The sequence below is a fragment of the Sitophilus oryzae genome, unplaced genomic scaffold, assembly GCF_002938485.1.
Source record: "Sitophilus oryzae breed Bouriz unplaced genomic scaffold, Soryzae_2.0 scaffold_738_pilon_pilon, whole genome shotgun sequence".
NCBI classification, from domain to species: Eukaryota; Metazoa; Arthropoda; class Insecta; order Coleoptera; family Curculionidae; genus Sitophilus; species Sitophilus oryzae.
The window spans coordinates 2,145,387-2,165,117 of NW_022147349.1; the positions used below are offsets into that span (position 1 = coordinate 2,145,387).

The 19,731-nt window shown below is 33.7% G+C and overlaps 1 protein-coding gene across 1 annotated transcript; it reads right to left on the reverse strand.

The window, feature by feature from the left end:
• Positions 1-371: 371 nt before the first annotated feature.
• On the reverse strand, positions 372-15,751 carry LOC115888444 (ionotropic receptor 75a-like). Its single transcript, XM_030908189.1, has 8 exons — positions 15,608-15,751; positions 14,302-14,637; positions 12,392-12,516; positions 9,889-10,059; positions 7,732-7,955; positions 7,429-7,640; positions 5,385-5,662; positions 372-950 (listed from the first exon to the last, which is right to left on the reverse strand). Exons 1-8 carry the CDS (start codon positions 15,749-15,751, stop codon positions 698-700), a joined length of 1,743 nt encoding a protein of 580 aa, XP_030764049.1. The 3' UTR covers positions 372-697.
• Positions 15,752-19,731: the final 3,980 nt, after the last annotated feature.

Consider the following 19,731-nt stretch of genomic DNA (forward strand, 5'->3'; position numbering starts at 1 on the left):
GCTGGCTAAACGGGAAGCATTGGACATAGTCCATTAGTGGGTTAATAAACTATAATATAATCCGGATACAAAAAAGTAAAGTAAGCAAGTTAAGGTAAATAATAACTGTGTATATATATTTATAATTAATTTATTTTTGTTTTCTAAAATATTTTGATTAAAAGAAAATATGTAAAAGTGGGCAACGCTGTGCCGGCCAAGCTTCACGTGACTAAATTCTATTAACATAATCGAATAAATTCTATTAGTATAATTAAATAAATAATAAATTCTATTAATATACTAGAATTTAGTAATATTGTTAGTTAATATAAATATAATTTCGATTCCAAATATCTTGAGAACCATTAAAAAAAAAGGAAATAAAACATTGCAGATTTACTAAAAGACGTTAAAATTGAAGTTAATAAGAAAAATTTAGAAACAAATATACTCGTAGCGCTTTTTAATAAGAGAACTTTTTTACGTAAAAAATGGCAGAAATGTATATTTCTTTCTAATATTTTTTTTATTAAACAAGTGAGTGAAAGTTCAATAGCATGCAAGTGGACCCCTGTGAATGATCATGTGCATCAAATACTACTAATTAATTAGATATGTGCAAAAAAATTATATTTTATAAATAGGTGAACTTATCGAACAATAATTACTAGCTATCTATTTTACTTCTATCATCGTCATAAACTTGTTTTAGTTTTTAGTTGCAATAAGGATAAACCGTGTCTTTTTTAAATGGACTCGTAATATTTCGATTGCGCCACAAAATTTCCACTGCCAAAATCTGTAAGCTGGCCACAATTCCTAACAATAGAACCACCAAAGCGGGATAGAAATCCTCCAATCCTGTGTGAATCTTTATATTAGACCCTGATTTCAAACATTCTGGTTTCTTCGGGTGCCAAAATTGGTACTCCCTGTTCAAAACCCCGTTTTCGCTGAGTCTGTTCAAGCTAGAACAAAAAAAGAACCTAATTAATGTGATCCAATGACTAAAGAATACAAGGACACGTAACGCCCATATACGGACTGAAGCAGAAGTTGCGTTGTTAGAGGCAATTTTTTTGATTTAGTGAATTTTAGTGATTTTTAATAATTTGTTATGTGTAGTGAACTTTAAACTTTATTACAATGGTGATTTGGTTTGGTCGCCCAGGAGTTACGTTCATAGGTAAATAAATAGCTCACTCCACCTTTTTAGCGATTTCTTATTGAATTTGATAACCATTTTTCTGATATTATGTGTACTTGATAAGTACTATATATGTCGATAAAGGATATATATGTCTTTGTACCTTTTCTTTACATTTTAATAACTTTTTAATACGTTTTTTTTTGCAATTAATTACTATGATACCACCTAAATAAACAGCATACGCCATAGGCGTAGTCAAAACATTTATCAGAAATATAAATATATCTTCAAGCAGCTAAGTTAAGAAAAATATGTGACACGGCACTGTTTGGAGTATACTAACCATTTGGTCTCGGGTATTATTGGTCCTTGTATTCTATAGTCATTAGTATGATACCACTTAATAATGTGCAATCAACAGGGTCCTGGTTATTCGTAGGTCGGCCCTTATATATATTCTTTATTTAAAGGTTATATTTCTGACGGATGCACTCATAATACCAAAAGGAAATAAAACATATGCAGATTTACTAAAAGACGTTAAAATTGAAGTTAATAAGAAAAATTTAGATACAAATATCAATAGTGTCAGAATGACAAAATCAGGTGACCTTCTTCTCACAATGGACAAGGAAAGAGGAAATGCCGGAGAAATGGCTGAAGCATTAAGGGGAATTAACGGAGAGGGTTCCATCAAATTAATGTCTCAACAAAGGCTAAGTACAGTAATTCACATAAAATACCTGGATGCCATTACCACTAGAGAAGAAATTGAAGCTACGATAAAAAAACATATAGGGTCAGACGAGAAATTACGAATTAGTTCTATCAGACCTTCTTATAGAGAGACACAGGCTGCTACGATACTTGTTACACGAGAAGCTGCAGACAAACTTTTGGCGGAAAGAAGAATTAGGATTGGACTAACTAATTGCAGAATACACGAGAGAATTAAAATAGCAACTTGTTATAAATGTTGGTCTACTGGTCACCAGGCGAGAGATTGTATGGGAACAGACCGAACGGACTTATGTCGAAACTGCGGCGAAGTAAATCACCAATTTAAAGAGTGCAAAAACACATCTCACTGTCCAGTATGTAATAAAGCAGGGCATAAAGCATTAACAATGAAATGTCCGGTATACCGAAGGGCTGTTAGTAGAGAACTCCAACCAAATCATCAAAAATAGTAAAAACATTACAAATAAACCTAGGTAGAAGATATGCGGCTCACCACTTGATGTCACAAGTCATAATCAACGCAAAAGTAGACATACTAATATTGAGTGAACCAAATAAGAACATCGTTAAAGAAAATAATAACTGGTACAGAGACGATAACACAGATGCAGCAATATGTGTCATAAATACAAAGCAAATGGTTGAGAAGAGTGGACAAGGAAATGGTTTCGTATGGGTAGAATTTCCAGAGATGATTATCTATAGTTGTTATATCTCTCCAAATGTAAGTATGGAGATTTTTAACCAATTCCTGTGTAAACTTAAACAGAGTATAGTATCCCATAACGAACCATGCCTAGTGGGAGGTGATTTTAACTCAAAATCTATAATGTGGGGATCACCATTGAACGACTACCGAGGGGATATTTTATCAGAATGGTCCGCCGAACTAGATCTAATAGTTTTGAATGAAGGAGAAACTCCTACTTTTAGGAGAGGCATGACAGAGTCTTATATCGATATCACTTTTGCAAGTAGTATATTGGCAACACGAAATATAGGCTGGGTAACATCGGATGAAGAAAGTCTCTCCGATCACAATTATATCTTCCTTAATATTCCGGATGTCAAAAGTAATAATGGTTATTTCAAGGCTCACACAAATAAATGTTCTACCAGCATTGATGGCGGATCGAGTACAAGACGAAAAAATGGAAATATTCGCGGAAAAGTTAAAACAATATATTACCAGACAAGACACAAATATTTCACCTTACACCTTTATGAATCTTATCAGAACAGCCTGTGATAAACCTTTCAAAACAATTAGGATAAGGAATGATAAAAGAAAACACGTATACTGGTGGTCAGCGGAAATCGCGAATATTATAAAGGAATGCCAATTAAAGAGGAGACATTTTACACGTAAAAATAAGCTACAACATGTGACGGAGGAGGAAAAGAATTATGCAAGAGATCAGTATAAAGAAAAAAGATCTGAATTTAAAAAAGCTATAGAGAAGGCGAAGAAAAGTGCACAGATAAAAGTGCTGGAAGAAGTTGAAAACGATATATGGGGAACTGGTTATAAAATAGTAGCAAAATCATTTAAACTAAAACCACCTATACATCTCTCTGAAAAAATCAGAATAGAAGAAGCCCATAAATTATTTCCAAAATCAGACAAACCAAACTGGGAAAACATATCTATCCAACAACAATACATACCAATGTTTACTAAAGAAGAACTCAAGAATGCGGCCATGATAATCAAAACCAAAAAAGCACCTGGGCCTGATCAGATACCACCGGAGCTGATACGTTATATAGCAGAAAATTTTCCAGACGATTGCTTATTGTTAATGAACCAGCAATTGCTTATCGGGGAGTTTCCTAGTGTCTGGAAAAGAGCCAGACTGGTACTCTTAGAGAAGCCGAGTAAATCAGAACAGCAAGTTCCGAGTTTTAGACCGCTTTGCCTACTTGACTGCATGGGGAAACTATTAGAGCATTTATTAAAAGATCGCATAAATGAGGAGCTAAACCAAAAAGGGGGACTAGCTAAGAACCAGTACGGGTTTACAAAAGGATCTTCGACAATTGACGCTATATCGAGTGTGTTACAAGAAGTCAAAAGAACAAAGGCTTTTGCACCCCAAAATAGAAAACAATGTCTTCTTGTAACTATATATGTTAAAATGCATTTAATTCGGCGCCATGGGATGGCATTGTAAAAGCTCTTAAAAAAAAGAACATTTCACCGTATCTAATCCGAATGATAACTAGCTACTTCACTGAGAGGGAACTGCATATATGTCAAAATAACGCAATGGATATATCGTGTGGAGTACCGCAAGGCTCTGTCCTCGGACCATTGTTATGGAACATCTATTATGATGAGGTGCTTCGATTAGAGATGCCACCGAATGTATTACTTGTTGGCTATGCTGACAATTTGGCAATTGTGGTAACCGCAGACTCAGAGGCAGTTATAGTAACGACAGCAAATACTGCTATACATAGGATTGTAGAATGTATGAGGAACTTAAAACTAAAAATAGCACCAGAAAAAACAGAGACGGTGATATTGTCTAGTAAAAGAGTAATGCGTCAGATTTCCATTAACATCCTTGAAACCGAAATATTTACAAAGCCGGAAATAAAATACCTGGGGGTGTTTATTGATCAAGGGGCTTTTATGAAGAAACACATAATCAATACATGCGTAAAAGCTGAAAAACCTGCGAAGGCTTTAAGTTGGTTAATGCCGAATCTAAATGGACCATCATCAGTGAAACGACAAATGCTAAGTGCGGTAACACATTCAATTATGTTATACGCAGCACCAATATTGTATGAAGTCCTAAAGGTAAAAAAATACATCGCACCCTAGATTTTTGGCAAGAAAGATGGATGGAAATAAGTAGTGTTGGAACTTGGACAAGAAGACTGATTCCAGATATACGACCTTGGGTTAATAGAAGACACGGAAATCTGAATTTCTTCTTAACACAACTGATAAGCGGCCATGGCTGTTTCATGTCATACCACTATAGGTTTAAAATAGGAGAATCACCAAGCTGTCACTATTGCGAAAACACACAAGATGATGTAGAGCATACTTTTTTCTCGTGTCCCCGTTGGATAGGAGAGAGAAGGAAACTGGAGTACGAAGTAGGACTGAAATTAGACCCGAACAATATAATAGAACAAATGTTAAAGTCAAGAGTTGTATGGAATTCCGTATCCGATATGGCAAAAAAGATATTAGAAACAAAAGAGGCAGACCTGAAGAGAAGACAGAAGGATTAAATAGAAGACAGCGCTGCATGCTGACGTAATACTTACCGGTAGTTTCAACATGTAGTGAAGAAAAGGATGAGGTTTTTTAGTGGGTGGAAATCCCACACTATCTGTCATGAACATCCGATAGATGTCTTTAAAAGTTTTTTCCTCTCCTCAAAAAAAAATGACCAAATTTTCTTAGAACTAGGTGTATTTTTGGTATTAATTAAAATTAGTCTATAAATTCTATTGTATTGTTTGCTTTTTATTAAATCTTAAGTAGTACCAAACGTCGAAGACGTCCTTCAGTGGTGAATGCTTTTGGTAAATACCATGAACGTGTCTTTGGCCCCACATTGGTACTTCTCTAAGTTCGCAAATGGTGGCTTCATCAAAAGTCGCTTGTATGATGGGGTAGGCAACTTCCAAACCAACGTGAAAAGCGTACTGCCCTTCCTTCATCAACTTGAGGCCTACTTCTGCTTCTAAGAAACCTGTCTCATTATCAGTCGACCTCTTGGTGACTATTCTGTAAATTTGTTTGGTAACGTTGTCAGTTGACCTCTATAATATAAAATAGAATTTTTTTGAGTTTTTTTAACCTATTATATATTATTAGTATAGCGTCAAAGTTATACTATAAAGATACATTCAGACTGAGAGCGTCGAGCGTCGCGTCTCAATTCACTTAACTAAATTAGACCGTTCAGGCAGACAGCGTCGCGTTTGGCGTTGCGCTAGCGTCCGCTGAGCGTCGGGGTTCGAGTTCAATGGGGCGGACGCGACGCTCGACGCTCTCAGCCTGAATGTACCTTTAAAGGAAAACCAGCAGGTAAATCAAGCAAAAAAAGAAGAGAACCAAGCAACTCGTTGAGTTAGTACGTTTGTCTCTCTCTAACAAATCTCTATTACGCTATTTTAGTTCCTATACTCTATTTTTGTAACGTTTTGAACATTAAATCGTGCTTTTGTCAGTTTGGAGAGTAATTGAACTACCTCCTACCCCTGACCTTTCATATACAATATCTGGCCTTTCATATAATATATATATATATATATATATATATATAATATATATATATATATATATATATATATATATATATATATATATATATATATATATATATTTTTATACGGTTTCTCGTTAATGAGTAGAGGTACAACATGATCGAAAAAAAACGGCATCAGCGATGGTTATAAAATGAAGATCGCTGTCATTTTATATGTAAAATTATACGGGGAATAAAAAAAAATAACATTATACTGGGAAAACAAGCCAACTAGACGCCGTTTTTTTATCATACGTTATAAAGATGCGGTTTTAACGTTACTATTCTACTTTTTTTGAAACTAAAGATGCTACACGCAAATTTGTCCTAGCCCTTTTACTTAGTTCTTGAAATACAGGGCAAATTTAAAATTGTTGAATTTTAGACCTCCCTCGTATTATTGCGGTTATTTTATCATCGAAAAGGTGAAAACTGAATCCCATATGGTTTTTTACGAGGGGTGTCTCACTCGGGTAAAAAATGTACACGTACTGCCAAAATAATAGTGAGACACCCCTCGGTTTTTTATATAGAATTCAGTGGCGTAACTAATTTTTAATTGAAAATGTCAAAAATTGACATATGCTATATATGTCATCTTATTCAGAATGTAATTCAATAATCAAATCAAGTAAAAAATACCAAGGGTGTCATTTAAAAATCAAAAGTTGTAGTCGACCGAAAGTAATTGAATACGTCAATCAATCCTAATTTATGTCATATTTAATTTAAATCTACATTAATAATTTATGTCTAACATACCAAGTTAGTCTCGTTATTTTATCTGAAAAAATAAAAAAGTTACAGAGGTGAGTCACTTTTGAGACGCACCCAGTATAGTATATTATATTTTTAAAAAGCTCATAACAAGGCAAATAAAACAAAAATATCTAGATTTTCCAGGATAAGGGATCCAGATACCAGGTATTCCATTAAAAAAAACATAAGTTTGAGTCATAATTCGAAAATGACAGCTCCCAGCTAAAAATTAGTTACATCACCGGATTTTACGTGAAAAACTCTACAGTATCCAGTTGTGACAGGAAAAGTTAAAAGTTGTTCAAGATTCGAAGTGGGTCAAAAAATACATGTTCAAATGCGCCCTCCATTTTAGAAACTAAGAAGGCTAGGACAAATATGAGTGTAAGTAAGTAGCACAGTGATTCGCATCTTTGTATCTCTACTCATAAACGAGAAACCCCATAAAACACACGAAAATGGGATACTTTGTACAAAAAATCAATAAATGAATCACATTGTATAATAGGTTACACTCACCGACAAATATTGTCTATCGTACAATGTGTCCTGGCATCCAATTTTAAATCCTTGATCCAGGATTCCTTGTAAGTTAGTTATAAGTGTCGTAGGGACGTTCAACAAGAACGACACCAAACTAGCAGAATAAAATTGATACACTAGAGAGCCAAGCAACAAAGTGAAAATAATCACTATTCTTCCAGAGACGAATGGTGGACTACTGAGCACACCTTAAAAATATTCAAGTAAACATGTATTGTAGGTATCTATTATATTTTAACATATTAGGTAAAATGGAAAGTATCTATTGCATTTAGTTACCTTGTTGGCAAAAAGCACCAAACGTAGACAGAACTATATATGACAGAGTGGCATCCGCTTTTTCGATAAAATTATATGCGTTCTCTAGCTTATAGCTAAACCACAACGCCATGACTGATGCAGAGCATGATATTATAATACCTATCCAGACTGATACTGACAAGGGTTTTAAAAAAATCTGGTAGGATTTTCGAGATTTGGGATTTCTCAATATAAAAGCCGCTCTAGAAAAATATAAACATCTTTCAATAATCCAATATATTTTTTTCTTTTTGTTCATGGCTTTAAAGATGCAAGGTGAGTTTCCTACGATGTTCCCTATGGACGTCTCGGAACTGGATAACTACTGGAGAAAGAGAGTTGGTTAAATGGGGAAAGAATTGCAGTCTTATGGGATCATAAATATGCCACTGTCAGATTTTTGAAAAAGTTCATGGCTTACTAGATATTTAGAAGAAGACAAATTTTACCTATTTTAAAAATTGTCTCTAATTCCATTATAATCTATTTTAGACAAAAAGTTTTCAGATAAAATTTGTAGATAATCACATCCCTAATGAGTTTGCGTTCTCCGATTTTTTCTAAAGCCTGTCATTTTTGGCATATCGTTAGTGAAACGTGACAACCTGCTAACTCCTTTTTTGATTTTAAGTAAATAATACGTTTAATACCTACATCATTTTTACGTAAAATTTTTAACGAAATGTTGAGTTTGATTGTTCCCCAACAAATATTATTGTTATCCGTTATTTACCATAATAACGAATGAATATTCTTGCTACATGTGTATATATTTTTTGTATCGTTTCTTTTCTCTCCTCTAAAATTAGGAATAATGGAGTTAACAGTTTATCACATTTCACTGACGATATGACTCAAACATGTTTTAAATGGAAACCATTGTTGGTCATGACTTCATAAAAAGCACCATTTTTTAAGCTTTTCATCGATATGCTATAAATTTTTTTTTTCAAAAAATTACTGAGTCATATCCAATTCTTATTTTTCTTGACTAATTTCAGTTAGTGCATGGTATTCTAATTCTGTTATGATTTATAACTTATAAAAAGACAGAATGTATTATTAAACGGTTCTTTACAATTATTTACAATTACATTACACAAACTAAAACTTAAAAAAATAATATCACTACGTAAACTTTAAGTTAGGTATTTTAGAAAATGTTCAAAAAATCCTCCATTATTTTGAGTGTATAAATACAACTTTTTAAAACTGAATTACTAGCTATTCTCACAGAACGACCAGTCAACTTAATTAAACTTCTCCCATACCGCCTCTTCGAGTGCCTCTCGAAGTTCTTTTGTAATAATGAAAGTCATATTCGAACAACTCTATTGATGCGCGAGTATCTAAATTTAACTTTTCTAACATGTCTTGAAAACCGTTCTCTAAAAAAACATGTTTTTTAGAGACAAAGACACAAAAGACACAAAGTTTGGCTGACAGCAAGTGACAGTTTGACATTTCCAGACATTTCTGAGAGCAACGTCGATTGAACTTGTTTCCATGGCTAACTAAGTGAAATTGTTTAAAAATTCTAAGAATTGGCGGTAATATAATTGTTGAAAAAAAACATATTACAGCTTACATCGCTGGAAAGCTTAAAAAATGGCACTTTTTATGAAGTCATGGCCAACTATGGTTTCCACTTAAAAAAAATGTGTTATACATAATATGTTAAAAATGACAGGCTTTAGAAAAAAACGGAGGACGCAATCTTACTAAGGAAGTGATTATCTACAACTTTTATCTGAAAACTTTTTGTCTAAAATAGACTATAATAGATTTAGGGACAATTTTTAAAATAGTTGACATTTGTTTTTTTTTCGAAATATTTAGTAAGCCATGATGAAATATTTAGTAAGCCACTTTTTCAAAAATATGAAAGGCGTATATTTATGACCCCACAAAACTGCAATTCTTTACCCATTTAACCGATTCTCTATCTCCAGCAGTATGTTTCCGAGGTACCCATTGAGAACATCGTAGAAAATTCATCCATAGGTATAGTATACCAGGTCAAAGAAACTAAACAAAAAAAATATAGTCCAATATATTTAGAATTATAATAACTTATAATAATAAAATTATTTCAATTAAAATTTTGTTCTGATAGTAGGCTTTTACCCAATGTACCTTAAATTCCAGGTTTTTCTTCCGTAAGTAACGTGAGGCAATCTGTCAATTTTGACAAATACTGGAGATAAACCCACGTCGATTTCCTTTCTGGATAAAGCTCCTACAAGCCCATCGAAATATCCATTGGGCTGGATATATCCCCAAGACTTCGACATTTTTACATCAAAACTAAAAATAGGTAAATCTTACTATAGCACACTGTAGAACGATAAAAAGATTTCAGATAAAGCAATCCTTGACTTTTATAATAATTATAAATGTTCTAATACAGTCTCCCATAAATCGGCCGTTACTGGATGCGAATTCGTAGGAGAATTTGTTCGTACGAACTCCACCGGATTCGTAAAAATCAAACAAATAGGTGCTTTGACATGTGGGATTGTTTATTGTCTACGACTATTTCAGAGCTGCAAGCTCACAGAAAACCTAAATCTTTTTTGATTTAAATGATTCTAATGTCTTAAGTCGTTTGATTTTACGTCATTCCTCTAAAGCTGACTTAAGACTTAAAATTTAAGTCTTTTTGAAAATGACTTGTGATTTAAAGCTTTATTCCGAAATAGAAAAAGATTTGTCTTTTTATAAAAGAGTTAAGTCAGATATTTATATATATGTTTATGATAAATTTTTAACAGCAGCATTCCTTTTAAAACTGATAGGCGACAGCCAAGCAGCAGTATAAAAAAACAATGCTTGATTCGATACCACTAGCAAATAAAACGTTAGTTTTTCGATTCGTAGTGAGTTTGTTGTCTTTCAAGTGAATCCCTGACTCCGTTATGTAGCCCGAAAGACGAACGAAAGGAATTTATCTCGAATATATTCAAGATTACCTTAAAATCCTCCAGGTCTTAGCTTATGCCATCGATGGACATAGTGATCAAAATTGGTTAAATTTTATAAAAAAAAACTATTTTTGCGTTTGTAGTTGTTCTGAAAATTAACCGTTTTATTCAATAAATTAATAGTATGATACTAGTAAGAAAATCGCTAATTGGTAATACAAGAAAATTAATAATAACATTTAAAAAAAGGTACTTAAATTGATTTCTGGTTGTCTTGACTTGAGGGTAATTATATTGATTTAAGTCATTTTACTGACTTAACTTGCAGACCATTATGATTTAAGTCAAAAATAGAGACTTAAGTCATAAAAACGACTTAAATAACGTTATACTGGTTTAAGTCTTTACAAAAATGACTTGATTTGAAATAAAATGATTTAAGTCAAAGAGTTAAGACTTAAATCATTTGAACTTTATGTTGAATTTGACTTAAATCGTTTTGATTGTAGAAATGACTTAAGACTTGAGACTTAAGTCTATTTAAAACTGACTTGTTGCAGCTCTGGACTATTTCTTACGAATTGGTAAATATGATAAGAAATCGTAGGCGTACAAATTATCTCCAGTATTGGTTTATGGTCTTCTTCCCAAGTCCTCTTGCCTCAAACCTTTGCTGGCCCTAAAACCTTCGGCAGTATGAAAGTGTCTCTCTATAGAGTTTAAAGCTAGGATATGGAAGCGTTTCTGATGCTTTATATGGTACGTAAATATATCTATGATATATTTCAAGTTTGAAAATAAGCGTTCTTCACTAGCTACTGTCACCAGTACAATCAACATTACTTTTATTATAATTATTAGATCATCATCATCATCATCATCATTGTTTCCTTTAGTCCCTAAGTGGAGCATAGGGCTTCAGTGAAAATCTTCCATCTTGTTCTGTTTTCAGCAATTTTCTTAACTTCTGGCCATGATGTTCTTGACTTTGCTAGCTCTTCCATTACGGTTCTGCGCGATGTTTGTTTTGTCTTTTCCGTTGTTCCTATGGGTTCCAGTCAAGGGCATTTCTTGCGATGTTGTTGTTAGAGAGTATGCCCCATTATGCCCTACCTATCCCCATTTTCTTATGATCACTTCTTTGCCTATCTCAGTTTGGCCAGTTAAATGCCATAGATCTTCGTTTTGGATAGTGTTCGGCTAAAATATGCAAAGAATTCGTCGCAAGCAGAGGTATATTAACAAATGTTTGTAGCTTTAATGTTAGAGTTTTGGTCACTGTACCACTGTGCTCCAAAACATCGCCTGGTTCTACAATTAGAAAACAGGGCGAGTCTTAAATAAGTGCAAATATTTTAGGGGTAGTATATTTTGAACATTTTGAACCGTGAAATACGATAATGAGTTTTTTTTTTCGTGTTCCAATTGTGTACTTTTTCGTGTCATTTACATTGTCAGTTGGTACGATCCAAGTACACTTTGATCTTGTCAACTAGGCTTAAACAAACGCGTCCGGTTTAACCATACCGGTCGTACGAAGTTGTAAGAGTTGTTTCGTCTGAGTTCGTATGAACACATTCATTGAAAAAAAAATAGCATCCAATATAACAGCCGGCTAAGAATTATTTATGTCATCAGACAAAGCTGCTTCATCACAAAACTTTTTAATCGCATAGTATCACTTCACTCTAAAACTTTGAGTTTTACCAATTTACCTAACGTTATAGTAGCTTCCGCAGTACGTCATTAATCGATTATGGAATCTGTTGAACGTGTTCCATTCCTTATCCCTATTGCTTTTCAAATATTCTTTCAGTGTCCCATCAAAAGGATCAGGTAACTAAAATAATTATAACATGTAAAAAACTACTACTATATACTGTATAGTAGTGATATGATATTTACTAGTAAAACTAAAATTCCTGAATATTGCCTTATCTTAACTTTGTATCTCATTCTAGACACATTGTATTCATTATAAGAGCAAATCAGAAACCTCTGGAAAGAGCATTACAGCATTACAGCCATATCCTTAACCAAGAAAACAACCCCAATATGGAAGCACTAAACACAATACCTCAGTATACCAGCCTCGATGTATTAGATACCCCAATAACAGAACAGGAAATAAAGGCCTCCATAAAACAGATTCCGGCGGAAATCTAAGTGTGCAAGTAAAGAACTTATTGGTAATTAATGCTCTCTTCGATGTCACATGGAAAGCGGAGAGGTACCTCAGGACTTTTGCAACGCGAATATAGTGAATATATTTAAGAACAAAGGAAGTGCATCAGACTGCGGAAATTACCGGGGAATTTCACTATTGGCTATCGGAAGAAAAATTCTTGCAAAAATTATGTCAAACCGCTTGCATCTACATATAGAAAAAGTCCTTACAGAATCGCAAAAGGGTTTTCCCACTAACCGCGGCACTGTCGATTCCATATTTTCCATCCGCCAACTATAGGAAAAAGTCAAAGAACACCAGTCTAAACTTTATGTTGCATTCATCGACCTAACAAAAGCCTTGGACTCTGTGAACAGAGATGCACTTTGGGCAATTATGACAAAGTTCGGAGTACCCAACAAATTTCTTACAGTGTGTAACAGCCTCCATAACAACAAGTCAAGAGTGTTACCATCATGGATCACTGAGCGATCCCTTCCTAACAAATACAGGAGTTAGGCAGGGATGTGTCTTAGCGCCTCTCCTATTCAACATATTCATGGCAGCGCTGTCCATTATAGTGGACAGCAAACTGCAGGAGAGAGGATTGGGCATTAGATACGGCGGCCGGCGGCGGCGGCCGGCGGCGGTTTGTTCAACATAAGAACATTACTACAAAGCTACATTAACTACAAAATTCATCCCAGAACTTCAATACGCTGCATAAAGTTGCAACAAAGACACCTTATACAACTCTTAAGAATCAAATGGTTCCATCATGGTCTCAAACGCATCGGTTCTTGAAAAAGGTAACTGTGAGAGTATTGAAGTCATGGTTACAAAATCCCGACTAAGATGGGCTGGTCACGTATGCAGAATGCAAGAAAACCGCATACCAAAATCACTGCTTTACGGTGAGCTTGTAGACGGTAAGAGGAGGCCAGGTGGACAACTCAAAAGGTACAAGTATATTTTCTACGAAAACTTAAATAATTAACGTGCAGAATGAGTGGGAAGAAGCAGCTCACAATAGAACTCAATGGAGAAAAATTGTAAACTCTGTTAACAGCCACAACCAAAAAGTTAAGAGGCAACAAAGGAACGAGATTTTTGAATGTCCGGAGTGCGGTAGGCAGATAACATCACGTATCGGGCTTTTCAGTTACAGAAAAGCTCATGAAAGAAAACGTCTTGCATGACCATCTTCTAATGCGTGTCAAATACTCGTCAGCGTGTAATGGCAGTATGTATGTATATTGTATTCAGGTTTAACAATCAATTAATTGACTGATATAAAATTATTTCAATAAAATGAAAATATTAAAAAGATACAAGTTATTATGTAAAAGTATCAAATAAATACTTCTTTCTTCGCTATCAAAGTAATGTTTTTTGCTTAAACTTAATTTGTATCTAGGACCAAATGAAGTGTAAAAATACAATTATTGAGAAACTTACAACGACAATTCCTTTTAATGTAATTCCAGTGAGATTTCGTCTTTCAAAATACTTATTTTGCTTCAAATCTACCCAGTACCCTCTAAGTTTGTCGTAATGTCCCACCGTGGATATTTTCAAATCACCACCTTTTTTGTATGCTGGATTATACACATCATCGATAACATACTCTTCTGAAGAACCATCGTTCCTAGATCCTCTTGCTGTTTTTGGATACGCTACTTTTATTTCTGAGCTTATTTCCAAGTTTACATTCTCAAAGGTTTGCGTATAGTTGGGTGAATTGGATAAAATAAGCCAAAAATGCTTGTTATCGAAGCATTTTATATTTTTGCACTTAAAAAAAGGATTATTTTATATTGAAATAAAAAATATTTATATATCACTGTAAATGTCCGAAATGCGGTAAAACCTAGGATAAGCGCGCTAAACCTAGGATTTACCAAATAAAAATGGTAAAAGCTCGAAAACTTCTTTATTTTGCTTCCATTTCGGACTTTTACGGGACCCAAACAGTAAATCTTAGGATTTACCACACCGCATTGGTAAAAGTACGAATTATTTTTCTTATAGCAACAATATCGACAAATTAATGATGTCAATATATAAAGACATCTCTGTTTTGTTTACTTGGCAGTTTACAGGCATTGAAATTTTAACGATTATCGTTTCACGATATCGATTTTTGTAACGTATCAGTCTTATATTTGTTACTGTAAATATCCGAAATGCGGTAAAACCTAGGATAAGCGCGCTAAACCTAGGATTTACCAAAAACATTAACTAATTAGGTTATTTGGAGGGTGTTAGTGGATTGGTTGGCCTGGTTATTTGGAGGGTGTTAATGCATTGGTTAGCCTGGTTATTTTGGGGGTGTTAAGGCATGGTTAGGTGGTTATTTGGAGGGTGTTTAAGCATTGGTTAGCCTGGTTATTTGGAGGGTGTTAATGCATTGGTTAGGTGGTTATTTGGTGGGGTTGGTTGGTTTTTACTACCACTTGCTTATTCGTACTTTTACCAATGCGGTGTGGTAAATCCTAAGATTTTAATAAATAAATAAATAATTTTCGTGCTTTTACCACATGCTTTTGGTAAATCCTAGGTTTAGCGTGCTTATCCTAGGTTTTACCGCATTTCGGACATTTACAGTAACATATACATAAACTGGCTATAATTCACAAAAGAAGAGGTAAACATCAGAATACTTTTATGGAAAAACTTGTGGAATTTATATTTAAAAGTTTGAGTAAGTTAGGCTGTAACAACTTTCTGTTTGGTAGTAGAAGTTATAAAATAAAAATATTACCTGAGTTAAAAAGTTTTTTGCCCCAGGACAACTCTGATCCAGGACAACTCCCATTCTTTTTCTGTAATTCTCTTCTAATATCTGAGAAATGTTCAAATCCTTTATGTTTTTTACCAGTAACATAAAACTTTTATCGACCATCATTTTTTTAGCTAGTTTTATATTATCTTTAAAGTAAATTAAATAACATTTTTTTATTTTACTAAATATTAAATCACATTTTAAAATTTCTAATTGATACAATTTTAGATTCAAACATCTTTTTTTATACATCTTTGAAAAATGATATATATTTTTTACATTTATTACAGTTTTTAGTAGAACACACATATATTTTTAATGTCAGCTAGGTTGGCTGAAAAATCGGGTCATGTGTAGGCTTTTCATAATATGATACTTGTAAGTCGGATCTGAGCTTGGTGAGCAATAAGGATATCAATCCCGAAAGATTTTCAAAATCCCGGAATTTTCGAGATTTGAGCGACAAATCCCGGGATCCCGGGATTTAATCCCGGGTTTAAAATTATCAATGAAATACCTAATATCATAAAAAAAATTAATATAAATATAACAAAACACGAAAATTAACAAAAAACTCTTTAAAAAAATCATATGAACACCAAACAAATTTTAGCAAACAAATTATAGCTATAAATTTTTAAAAAAATAGCACAAAAATATTAATGCGTCCAAAGTTTCATCCCCCAGTCTTGAACGTATCTTATTACACAAGATCCCTGCCGAAGGAAAACATCTTTCAGATTCCCCGACTAGCACCATTTGAAAATAATTCAATTTATTGGGTAATAATGTCGGACAGTCGCGTCTTATTACTTCTTTTTGGTCTTTATCGGCTTTGTAGATTGTTGTAATGCTTTCTGCAGTTTAGCCTTTAAAGGTTCATTATCTTCTCTTCTCAGAAGTTCGATAATGGGAAGCTCAGCCTCTCCGCTGTCGCTTCGTTCCTCTTCTAGAAGTATTTAATGCTTTTGTCGAGGTCTGAGCTCTAGTCTGATTAAAAGCTTTTCTATCTCTGATTTAATTAGGGAAATATTAAGTTATTTAGTTCCGAAATTAAGCAATTTATTCTATGGCATGAAAAATCGGTATTTATATAATCCAATCCCGGGATTTTTCGAGGCAAAATTTCTTCCGGGATCCCGGGATTGACATCTCTAGTGAGCAATCAGCAAACCACACAGCCGCGAGACAGCCGAATTTTTGTCGGTTTAACCACTTTTTAGATCATAATCTTCGTTTTTTGAAGAGACTGTTTTTTTTTACTTTTTGAAAAAATAGGAGCCCAAGGTAGCTATATTTAACTGATAGTTACAGATATATTTATTGTGAAATAAAAAGAATAGTATAGAAGCACACACAATATCTATTTTTGTTGGCTCGACAATATCCAATTTTGTCTGTCTGTCCGTCTATAACACGATAACTCAAAAACCGCTAAACCGATTTTAACCAAATTTGGGACAAAAATACTGTGGCACCCGAGAATCTGGCCATTAGTTTTTGGTGGGGGTGGGGAGTTGGTAAGGGGGTATGAGAGGGGGATAAAAATTTAAAAAAATCGTTACTCCAAAATTACAGTAGCTAGCGAAACGCGGTTTTCAATTTAAGATTAGGAATAATATTTGCAACAAAATTTGTAATATCATCAAAATCAGTCAAAGTCGCAGTTTTTGAGATAAAAAAAATATCAAGTATGGGCGGCTATACATGCCTCCAGGCGCCAATTTTTTTTTAATAGATATGAGTATATGTAGGTATTGGTAGCAGGCTTTTTTTAATAAACATCAAAGTGATCCGAATATACTTTCCCCCTAAAATTGTAGTTTGAATATTACATTGAAAAGTATGTCCTCGGATTGTGATTACAAGAGGAAAAGCTTTTTATTATTGACATTTTGAGAAAAATGCATTCTTCAATAAATTTTTGCTTGTTTTAAAATGGTTAATTCCGTTTATACTTTTCCAAATTTCCATACCGTTTTAGAGAAAATTAAGAAAAACTTGTATATATATTGTTGAATTTATAGTAATTTCTCTGATCAATTTTTTGCTTTTTTTTAAAATGGTTAATAACATTTATACTTTTTCAAATGTCCATACTGTTTTGATTGAAGTCCAAGTCCTAAAAATCAAAACGCGTTTCTATGGTAATATAATTTCGTTTTCATCTTTGATAAATTATTGTTATCATTGTTATTTGTTATTGATAGAGTTATAACTTTTGTTTTAACCAACGTCACATTTTTTGCTGTTTTAAAATGTTAAAGAAGCACAAAATTTATTTAATTCAATGCTAGGTAAAGGGTGATAGAGGAATCCTGGGGAATCCAGCGCACGGGGGAATACCGCGCACGCCGCTGTAAAAAAAACTACAACTAGTAATACCCCAAGCAACACAGATAGTTCCAAATCCCTTCGGTTTAAGACTGGCTACCAAAACATAGTCCCTGGGTGCACCCTGTTACCTATTTTGTCACTATATCCGGTAATACCACTGCAAAGTATTTTTGGATAGTATCTGTTACCACCCTGTTACTAGTCATTTGGAATTTAAACACCCAAAATTAATGTAGCAAATGGGTTGTTGCGTCTAGTAACTGGGACTACGCAAATCCTTTCATTGTTACCACTAAGTGGCAAAATCTACATAGTGACAATAAATACGGAACGGCTACCAGCCTGTGCTACTAAACTGGGTGTATGAAGTACTTGTTACTATATAGTCCCATGCTTAGTCGCAGAATAGTCGCAGTACCCTATATTTTGGGTCTTAAAGTTACGAGGCATTTGGGTACTAATTGTTGGTCCCAAAATAGTAGCTGCAACTATGGTTTGTTACTATAAAGTAACGGGTACTATACTCCTATTGACGTCTTGCTACTATAAAGTTGTGGAAACTAAAAAATATTTCTTTATAGTAGCAGATCGCGTATTTACCCATCCTGTCCGTTACCACAAGAATAAAGATCAATAAAATTGTTTGTTCACTGCGCTGCTAGTGGAACTTTCTAGACAAGTTCACCAGGATAAAGGGTTTATTGGATTAAATATAGAGAAGTATGACTGGGCTTTGATATGACAATAAATTATTTTAAATTTATTTTTGAAAATTCATATACATATTTTCAGAAAATTCATTATGCATAATTGTCGTATTTTCTATATATTTGTAAAGTTCTTATAGCTACATTTTTCTAGGAATGTCGAGTTGGTGACTACTGATGAATTTAAAGATAAAACAGAGCTCAGAGAAGAAAGTAACATTGGTTCCTGACTAGCCACTGACGGTCTAACTAGCCACATTGCTTTAACAGATTTACTTGGTATACTAAAAAATGAAGGCTTAACATCATTGCCAGGAAACAGCAGGACTTTATTGAGTACACTGAGATATTGTGCCATTGGTACAATGGAATAAGGACATTTTAGTAGCACGTTTATCCGAAGAGACCAACCTAGAATCGATGTCTCTAATTTTTAGTGTTGACGGCTTGCCTCCATTTAAGAGTTCTCCATTAAAATTTTGGCCGATACTCCTAAAAATGCATGAATATCCTTGCGATCAACCTTTGGTGGCAGCTATTTATTGTGGCAAGTCAAAAGCTCCATTACAAGAATTTTTACATGATTTTGTAACAGAATTAAATGAGATTTTGGAGACTGGAATTGAAGTAAATCAGATTAGGGTGAAAGTAAAAATTCGATTTTCTCATTCATCATTTTTTTTATTCATTTGTTTTTGGTCACTTCATGTTTCACCGGAAAAAACAACTTTTGATTCTTAAATGGCACCCTAAATATTTTTTGCTTAATTCAATAGAAAATGACACTCTGAATAGAACGACTATCATAATATGACTATCATAACATGACATCATAATATGACATTTTCTCATATGGTTTATTTGAAATTGTAACATTGGTTCATAACGGCAATTTGACTCGAAATATAAAAAAGGAATTATTTATTTATTTAAACGAATTACGAAATTGTTCGTAAAAATGCTTTTTTCAAATATGCTAATAAGTCATCCTCGTTCCATTTGAAAAAATTAAGATATGATTAAAAATACAATTTAGGCATCTTTTAACCAGTCAAGACA